This window comes from Montipora capricornis, chromosome 4 (genome assembly GCF_036669925.1).
Source record: "Montipora capricornis isolate CH-2021 chromosome 4, ASM3666992v2, whole genome shotgun sequence".
Classification (NCBI taxonomy): domain Eukaryota; kingdom Metazoa; phylum Cnidaria; class Anthozoa; order Scleractinia; family Acroporidae; genus Montipora; species Montipora capricornis.
The window spans coordinates 42,045,403-42,055,402 of NC_090886.1; the positions used below are offsets into that span (position 1 = coordinate 42,045,403).

At 39.3% G+C, this 10,000-nt stretch overlaps 1 protein-coding gene across 2 annotated transcripts in view; it reads right to left on the reverse strand.

Moving 5' to 3' along the window:
* The window catches only part of LOC138046990 (lissencephaly-1 homolog), a 15,978-nt gene that overhangs the window by 3,997 nt on the left and 1,981 nt on the right, over window positions 1-10,000 (reverse strand). For both annotated transcript variants that reach the window (XM_068893643.1, XM_068893644.1), the window contains exons 4-13: window positions 9,066-9,140; window positions 5,865-5,916; window positions 5,297-5,354; window positions 4,808-4,867; window positions 4,522-4,727; window positions 3,038-3,140; window positions 2,846-2,910; window positions 1,762-1,793; window positions 941-1,072; window positions 89-193 (exon numbers count right to left, since the gene is read on the reverse strand). In XM_068893643.1, the coding sequence (XP_068749744.1) occupies window positions 89-193; window positions 941-1,072; window positions 1,762-1,793; window positions 2,846-2,910; window positions 3,038-3,140; window positions 4,522-4,727; window positions 4,808-4,867; window positions 5,297-5,354; window positions 5,865-5,916; window positions 9,066-9,140 (888 nt within the window). The remainder of the gene's footprint in view (window positions 1-88; window positions 194-940; window positions 1,073-1,761; window positions 1,794-2,845; window positions 2,911-3,037; window positions 3,141-4,521; window positions 4,728-4,807; window positions 4,868-5,296; window positions 5,355-5,864; window positions 5,917-9,065; window positions 9,141-10,000) is intronic.

Consider the following 10,000-nt stretch of genomic DNA (forward strand, 5'->3'; position numbering starts at 1 on the left):
ACAAAGTCACAGGTATCTGGCTACAATCTCTTTGTTACACACCAGAAACTAGTGTACCACACAATCCGTCATATGCACTATAACTTACCAGTGTTATTAGACACACTCCTGTGCTAGCATCCCACATTCGGATTGACTTATCTCTTGATGCAGACACAAGAAATGGTCCAGGATTTCCTCCCCTTTTCGCACCCTTTGAAATTGTACAAAACATGTACGAATAAATAAATAACGATGCATTCAAGCATCTCATAGGCTACGAGCTAGCAGTCGCTATTAACTCAGTTGAACTGCCTGCTTTAGTCACCCAAGCGAGCTTTAAAGGTGAGGGAAGAATGGGGGCTCTTCAGCTCGCGAGGATGACTAAAGTGGGTGGCTCCACTGACAGAGATGGGACTGCCAGTGGTCTAAGGTCTTAAGTATCTTCATTCCTACAGTGCCAGTAAAGTTATGCCAACAATTTATCAAGACTTGATCTACCTTTGAAAACATGGAGAATCAAGGGTCATATTTTCAGGTACCAGGTAACATGAAATACTTACTTCAGTTGACACTTAGGATAGCAAGCAAATAAGTTTATTATGAATTTTTCCTCATGTTCAAATCATAACAAAATAGTTATTTTCAACATTTTTGCCAACAAAGAAAAAACAAACTTTGAAGGTAAACTACATGTAGTAATTAAAACCAAGGAAGGGCAGAAAATCTAGTTAACACTTTTCACTCTCAGAATGAATATCAACAGACCACTTTAGCTTCAATTTGCTACCTGCTTTCCACTATAAACCCTGTGACAGTACTCTGCGGAATTGATTTTTTTACTTTCACAAGCCAGAAAGAGAAAAATAAACAGTTTTTCCAAGACTTTCAGCGGGTTTAAAATGGACAATATTAGAAGTGTAGCACGTAGGATCAAAAGGGGTATAATTTATTTTAATACCTCGATTCCAGCAGCTTCTATAATGTGTGAGTTAGCCGTCTCTGGGGCCCAGGATACATCCTCTACAACATGTTCATGATCCCTCAGATCACACTTGCACTCCTTTGTCGACACAACCCACACACGGATTGTCTGAAAAGTATGATGTCCAAGTTAGAAAGTCTCTTCAAAATTACACTGCGCCATACCACAGATTGGTAATTCATTGTACCACACATTAACCCTTTCTCTCCTAAGATGGCCACATGACAGTGCTATCATTTATTTGTTTGGTGACTCCAGTATGGGCCCCATGAAAAACTAAAGCACACACTTTAATCCATTGACCCCTAAAGCAGCCCCCGTTGATGAAAAAAATCATCTGGCGTTAGAGTAAAATCAGAACTGCACTCTGGTGGCTCAGTTGGATAAGCATCAGGCTGCCACATGGGAGGTCGCGACTTATCGATGAGACCACATACCAACAAAACAGACAGTAGTCAAATTGAAGGAGTCCAAGTGCTGAAACTGGTAAACCTACATGTAACTTGTAAACCTTACTCTTAGGATGCAACAGGTTTAAGTGGATGTAGAGGTTCGTACATGTGTAAAGCACCATTCTTGTGATGTTATGGTTGCCACTCCACTGTCCCAAACCAACAAAGATTAATATTACAGTGTACTACAAAAGAATAATTATTGATTAAAAGCTCTACCGTTCCTACACTCCAAATGCTTTTGCCCAAACTCAAGACCCAAACAAAGTTTATCAAGAATCTTGAAATAACTACATGTACAGCTTTTAAAAAAGTGACGACTGTACATAACACAATTTTTCTCACCTGGTCATTAGAACAACTTGCTATCAAAGAACCTACAAGTAAGAAAAGAAAGGTTATACAAGACTTTGGTTAAACATGCAGTTCCTCGTCACCATCACTTCATTGGTCTCTGGTTTACCAAGGTGAGAACAAGAGCTAGACACTACATTTACTTGTGGAGACTGTAAATCAAATCACATGAATTTTAAGCAGATTAAGACTGGAGAAAAACATTTTGAAGCAGAGCTGAGAGCCAACAAGCTTTCTCTTAATATGCAGGTAATTTTCCAGAGCTGAATGATTGAACTACATGTATACATGCACTGATGCTCTTGGTTGTTGTTTTGAAATGAATTCCTTTCACCGCGAAAGTTTTGTTTGGCAGAAAATTATTGAAAGCTGGTTAGAATGGAAACGACCATCTCAAATAGGAAAGGAACTTAAGCTTCCGAAACAAACCATTGCCAAAATTGTTGATATTTTCGTTTGCAGAAGGAATATTGAAGACAAAGGAGGAAATGGTAACACTTGGTCAGGGTATGCTGACGGTGTGTAAATATTTAAAATTAATGGAGTTTTGTAAAACTACCACTCCAAGCATTTACAGCAGTGAAATACAAAACAAACAGGTAGAGAATAATGTTTGTTTGCCTAAAATATGTTCTGTTGCATGCATAAATCAGCCACAGCTTAACACAAGATCTTGGTTTATATTCTTTCAAGAAACTTATCGTTATTCCACAAGAATCACTGACTCTTGAAATGAAAATAGACTTATCCAGTAATTTAGCAGCTTGCGCAGACAATGCATTTTTGTAATGAATGTTCAGTGGTGAAGACTACTGTCGGGTAAGCAATATCAACAAACTTCGCCACATTCTCACTAACTTCGGCGCAAAGCGAACTTTGGGAATTTACAACGAAATTCGCAAATCACCTGTCAAAAGTTTTGTGAAATCCACTGTAATAGCAAACAGCATGTCATTTTCTGCTCTGAGCTTTACTTTGATTGGTCACTACACAATCAACATCCCTGAAATCTTTGCGATGTGCCAACAAAATTCCTGTTGGGTAAAAACCTGTTGTAGTTATTAACAGCACTCACCATCATTGCTAACTCGTACCCTCCTGACCCACTCTCTGTGACCTTGGAAAGTCTTGACGCAAAATCTGCCAAAGAATGACACAGCAGAGTTTCAAAGTTAACAAAATTTAGAAGAGATGCACACTGTACAAGTACTGTATGCAAACACAAGAAGCATTATTGAAAAGCGTTTTTGTAATTCAGTGCACTCACCCAGTAGCAACTTCCCACATTTTTATAGTTTTATCTCTAGATGAGGATACTAAATAATCTCCAGACGGAAGAAACGTCACCGAAGAAACATTGTGGTCATGTCCTGGTTAAGAAATGGAAAAACATTTTTCAACAATTATTCATGATTTTGTTACTAACATAATGAGAATGAACGAAATGTTTTCTGCTGCAGGGCAAACAACACGTAGCCCTACTATTTGTGTTCGTTAAGCATGCCAGCTAGGGTTTCTCTGTTGTTCATACCCCCAAAGACTACCTGAGCTAGGACTGGGTACAGACGGATGAAGGGGTAAGTAGCTATGGTAACAGTGGTGCTGCATTGGTACCGGTAGGTAGGTAACGGTAGGGAGTCATGTTAGAAAGTTCTGGATCAGCTGAGGATTCTTGCTCCACCCGCAACAAAATTTTAAAAAATCGCATCACCGGTGCAAGCAAAAAATTGCTTGTGTAGCCGCGACTTTAGGAGATTTGTTCATACACATCGTTTAATTCATGAACGAAAAATAAGCGCTTTCATGACAAACGTTCGTCGACCGCGGTGTATCTTCACAAAACTGTATTACTTTAAGTTGCCTGAAACGCTTCGACAAATAACTTAGATAAGATGTACCGCACAGACCTGAGAATTGAAGAGGTGGAAATGGAAAATGAATTTGTTTCATACAACAGTTCAAGTTCTTCGCCTTTCTCAGTGAACGGTTTCGAATTTTTCTTTTTTTGTTGTTGTTGCGTGACAGTGGAAATAATCTCACTGTTGAATGAATTAAGTTTTGTGGATGACATTCTCAAAAGTGAAGTCATAAAACTCGAGTTTGTTTTCATTTACCGTAGCAGCTAAGTCTTATTGTATACGTACTTTCTACTTGCTTGCAGTTATTTACATTAAAACGTGTTGGCGGATCAACTTAAATGTGGGAGTAACGAGCTGCGGGCTAAACAGTTGTAATTTGGCACAAACCATCTGAATTCGTTCAATTTCATACGGTGTTTCGGAAAGCAAAGTTCCTCAAGAATTCACAGAGATCTGTTTACAATGCCACGGCACTGAAATGTTGCCAATTGGCATGATATATTTCTCGGTTATAACATTATTGTAATTTTGATTCAAGTTAAGTTTCACGCTCGCCATGAGCGTCGTTTTGTCGTTTGAATTCGCAAACATTCGTGTAACCATCGTACTTCTTATATGCCAATCTTGCCGCTTCAGTGATTCTTGCGAGATGAGAGTCTCGTCTCTAGAGACGAGTGTCTCGTCTCTTGAGGCAAGACTCTCGTCTCTAGAGACGAGACACTCGTCTCACGAGAAACGAGACGAGACTGGTACTTTTGAGCGGTACTGTATATGCTGTAGCACCTTTAGTTTCATACCACAACAGGCATATCTCAAGAGAGCTTTGCATAAAAATAAACACCGGTAGCTCACAACACATTTAAAGGAGTTACAAAATCAACTTTCCACCCACCAGTTAATGTCTTCACACACTCAAATTCATGGAAATCCCATAATTTTATGGACATATCAGCTGAACATGAAGCTAAAATTTTTCCTGTGTGATCAAATGACAGATCTTGTACTGCATCTGTATGACCCTTCAGAGTGCGCTCAAAATCTCCTGTCTCATAGTCCCACACTTTAACTGTTGCATCCTCCGAAGCAGTCACCATAACACTAAAAAGGAAAAAAAAACTTACCTCAGAATCCAGCTTTGAAATAAAATTAATTGTAGAAGGGATAATTTTGAATCTTACCTGTAAACTGGGTGAAATAGAACTTTGGTGACAGGGCTTCTGTGACCAGTCAATGCATATCTGTTGACAAAAATTAAATAACCATTTTTGCTCCTCTTGTATCTAGGGGTTCATTTACATGAACACTACTGTCAATCACTGCAGCAGGCCAACTCAATACATGTAAGTCATTAAATATACTCAATAATACCATAATTCCCATTTTGACCTGCAGATTTGGATCGACCTGGCTTTAAAATGTCCCTTCAAAATGTTACTGTGAACTCACCAGTTGTGGTCTTAGCCCAGAGTTCCCATGTTATTGTTTCATATAATAATCATGGAAGACCCATGAACAAAAATCAAACAAAAAATTAATTCTGTTCTACTGTGCAAGACATTAAATTTTATTAATTTTATATCTACAGCAGTTAGATTACTGGCTCCCAATGCAAGAATAAAAACACATGATCTCCACACAACCTATGCAGAAATGCTTAAATTCCTCACCTCTCTGGTGGTCTAGGCATCCAGTCTTCTGGAGAGCGATTTTTAGTCAACACAGAGCCTACGAAACAGCAAATGAATCCAAAATTTTCCTCTTCCTCCAGTATCAATTATTTAAGCTTTGATCAAATGAAACATAAATATGTTGTATGCACAAATGATGCCTTTTTAAGATATGGAAACATCTTCAGTACTTACCCAGAACTAGCCAGAGTTGGCAGAATTTTAGTTGCATTTACAATCAAAGAAAGACTGTGAATTACATTCTCGATATTTTGGTTCTGTGAAAAAAATGAGCAAGTGCGAAGAGGGAGAGTAGGGAAGCTGGAAAAGACAAACAACCACACTTTGAAAAAATTGTTCACATTTCCTTCCTTTCTCTCCTTCTCTGCCATTCCGCACTGTTTTTGAAACCACGAAAACTTCTAGAATCGTACTTTGCTCTGAAACCCCTAAATATATGCTTTCCATGTACTTAAGCTAATCTAGAGTAAAATCTAAATTACTTGTGTTACTTATATGTATGACCAATCAGAATTTGGCAGTTCTATTGTGTTATTTTAGGACTTACCTGTGTTAGCCTCCTTCTCTGCCTCCGATAACCTAGCCTCTAAATCCATTACCTAAAAAGTACAAGTGTGTTTAATAAATCCTTATCCTGAGTATGGGAGGGAGGGAAATAAAGCAAGCAAGGAAAATGGCGCTTGAACCAAATTCCCTGGAAGCCCTTAATTATTATCACATAAAAACATAGAAAAAAAACTTCTCAAGTAAATGAAATACTCCTGTCATTGCTCATGGCATGTTATGTTACAAGAGCTAATAAACTTCATTTACAGTAACAGTCAGTAGTTGCTTTTTCATCCACTGCAACTGCTATACAGTATGAGGAAGACAGTATGAGGTCTACCTCATACTGATTTGCGCCGTGTGGGATGGTGGCACTCCATTTGGAGCGGTCTGCGGCAAGTGACTCTCATGCTGTCCTTACAGACATCCTTGTATCACAAGTGAGGACAACATCGAGGGCGAGGGGCATTGGCTAGTTCTCCACAGAAAAGGTACTTCAGAATACGCCTACAATCCATGTGGTGGACGTGCCCTAGCCACCTCAGGCGTCTCTTTAGCAGGATGCTCATAAGGGTGGTCGCATCTGCTCTTTTCAGGATTTCTGCATTGGGTATCTTGTCTTGCCATTTAATTTTCAGGCTTTTTCGGAGGCATCAGAGATGAAAGGAGTTAAGTTTCCTTTCTTGGCCTTTGTAGATGGTCCAAGTTTCGGAACTGCATAGATTCTTATTTTAATGTCTGTTCTTAGGTACTTGTTGTTCCAGGCCCTTTGTGTCAGCTTCTCAAAGGTGGAGGCTGCCTTGCCTATCTGGCAGTCAATTTCCTCATCAAGACTCAGGGTTATGTAACTATGCAGCCCAAGTAGCAAAATTTGTTCACCAACTCCAGAAGCTTGCCATCAAGCTTACAAGGCTCATCAAGGGTTGCCGTGTTCTGCGCAAGTATGTAAATGAAAAGGCCTTGCAGGAGGTGATGAGTCTGTTCTAGTTATTTTTAGAGCTCTTCTAGCTACCTTCCCACCTCTTTTTTTTAAGTATCAGGTATGTGAATATTCAAGTGAAGTGGTTTAGAATGAAAATCCTTTAGCGTATCCCATTCAAAGAATTTCTGTATTTAAATACTTCCTCCCCAGCCAAATTGCTGCCTACTCGAACAACCTCTACGGGAACAGCTGCAAAGCTTATGTCTTGTAGATTAGCTCGTGTATAGGCTAGTGACACACCATTCAACATTTGTTGATCTACGAATATTCAATTGCTTGAATAACAATTAATAAATTAAAGTCAGAATTTGTTACACAAAAGACAGCTCATCTCTATGTTGAGTCGACACAGTTAATTATCAATTTTAGCAGTCAGCCTGACATTATCCAATACCGTGCAAAAGTAAGTTGACAGTCTTGACTTGATCTTCACAAGAATTGAGGATCGAGACTCGATTCACTCGAAATCAAACTCGAGATTCGATTCACTCGAAATCAAACTTGATCCTCGATTCTCGCAAAATCACCAATGCGAAACACTGTCAATTATTCATACTTGATTCAACTTTCGCAAAAGCGTTACTCCTCGATTAAATAACAACAGGAACTGTTAATAAGAAAATGAACGGCTATCGTTCCTGTGAGTCCTCACTTCAAAACTACAATGTTATGTTGTGGATTAATATAAAAGCAAAACAGTGAGCTTTACCATGCCATGGCTTTTATCATGAATCCAATAATTATTTGCAAATTTCCAATGTAAACTGAGAAATGTTTGCATACTGCCCGGCCAACTAAGTAACGCAATGATTCATGTATTTTTACATCTCTTCTTAAGGACGGTGCCTACTAATTAAAGGTATTTTTGCCCCGGTGTGTGATTATGCAGGAAATGTAGATCTTAACAAGTGTTATTGAAATCTAAAAAGAAAATTGGGAGTAACCATGCATTTTTCAAAGATAATTCACGAATAATATTTGTAAAAAGCGTTAAAATACAAAGCAATGTATGGCATTCTTTCTCAAATTGATAACAGTAGTAGGCACCGTCCTTAAATGCAATGATCTGAAGGAAAATAATATTATATTGGTGGTAGAATCTCTGTGCTAGACTTGCTCACCAGTATCAGGTTTCATTCTTTGAAAACAACAAGCGTTGCGAACTAAACTGAGAATGGCATCATTGCAGGTACAAGTATATGTAACAAAAGCTGTTCCATCCAACTTTTGATACCTCAAGTTGGGAGTTCGTAGAAGGGCATTAATGTTGCCTTTTTCTCTTCTCCTGCCTTTTTTGTAAATAATATTTCCCCAATTAACCTGATCCCAGTGACTGTTGATTTTTCTTGTACGGGAATAAACAAACAAGGCTGGGCAATGAAACTCGGGGTCTCAAGCAAGTCATTGCAGAATTACTTTTATGTTCAAAGAAACAGCTCTTGTAAATCTGAAGTTAACATACTTGTATACAGAGGACCTTTGTCTCCAGAAAGGTCTGCTACTGCAGTGTTACTGATTCCATGTATCAAGTAAGGTCTACAAACTGCCTACGGTGTAAGCTTAAAATGCCACTCCGGTCTGGTGTATAGTGTCAAAGACTGTTTACAGTCCGTGTGATTGTCGAGCATGCTTCGATCATACAGCCGTAGAATAATCATCTCCTCCACAATCGCACAGAATAGTGTCGTTTGTTGTGATTTTTTCCCAACTTCAGCAACCAGATTCAAAAGAGGGCTAAACTCGCTCAGTTTTCTGCGTTACTCCCGAACAACATTCTCCGAGGAACTTTGGCAGGCTTTTCTTTTATTCGTATTCCCAGTTGCGTTTGTGCTATTAGTCTATCAAGGAATCAGTCAAGTAACCAGCTCATTAAATTCGCGATTCCTTTGCCTCAATTCTCGACTCGATTCTCTATTGTCTTTCCTCGATTCTTGTGAGAATTGAGGATCAAGTTGAGAATCAAGACTGTCAACTTACTTTTTCACAGTACAGTTCCATATAAGCAATTGAATATTTGTTGAGAATAGGCTTTTACATCTGTTGCATGGAAATTTTTTAACTATGTGTCACCAGCTTATGATTGCAGGACAAACCTATCACACAGAAGCAAACTGGCTTCTCCTCAAAATGGAACAAGACCCCATTTCCTAAGAGCCAGTTCCAAATTTTCCATGTAGAAAACACTAACCACTACAGTGTTTTCCATGTGCAAACACTAACCTTTTTCTGCAGACGGATAACTGATGTCCATTTCTTTTCCAAAAGGCCACTACACTTTTTGTCTAGCTCTCCAGGCTGGAGGGAAAAATACAATAAAAAACGTAAAGCTATGTGTGTTGCATGGTCCTCAAGAAATGAAATGGAAAGTTAGACTGCTTAATTAACGAGGATCAGACAATCGGACTGCACTTGCATAGAACTGTTCACTTGAACATACTCGTGGGAGGAGTGGTGGCCTAATGGGTTAGTGTGCTCAACTCCCGATTAAGTGGTCCGGGTTTGGGTCCTGGCCAGGGACATGTTTTGTGTTCTTCGGCAACACACTTTACTCTCACAGTGCTTCTCTCCAACCAGGGGCCTGTTTCTCGAAAGTCCCGAAAACTTTTCGGGCCCGAAAAGCCATTTGTGAAACTGCCAACCGCTTGTTTTGGAAAGCCGATCTTTTGTTAAGTTTTCAAGATAACAAAAAGAAAAATAACTGTGAAGTTTGACGCCTTAAATCCTCTCCGTTCTTGAGATACAAAGGGAATTGTGACATCCGAAAATGGCCCGTAAAGTTTCGGGACTTTCGAGAAACGGGCCCCAGGTGTATAAATGGTTACCGGCAAATCTAATGCTGGGGGTAACCCTGTGGTGGACTGGCATCCCATCCAGGGGCTCCTAGTCGCTTTATGCTAAGTGTTAAGTACGACACTGTACAGGGCTCGAAATTGCAACCAATACAGCCACATTTGCTCTTTCAAAACATAAGAGTTAGCAGTTGCCACTTTGCTGCCACTTTTGCTAAAATAAATTAAATAATTGTTTTCAATAAAATAATTTTCGGAGGCAGCGTGGTCCAGCAGTTAGGGCGTTGGGTTTGTGTGCGTTTGCCCCAGGTTCAAATCCCATTCTAGCTTTTGGTTTGGATTTGTTTCCAAATGACCCAGATTCAA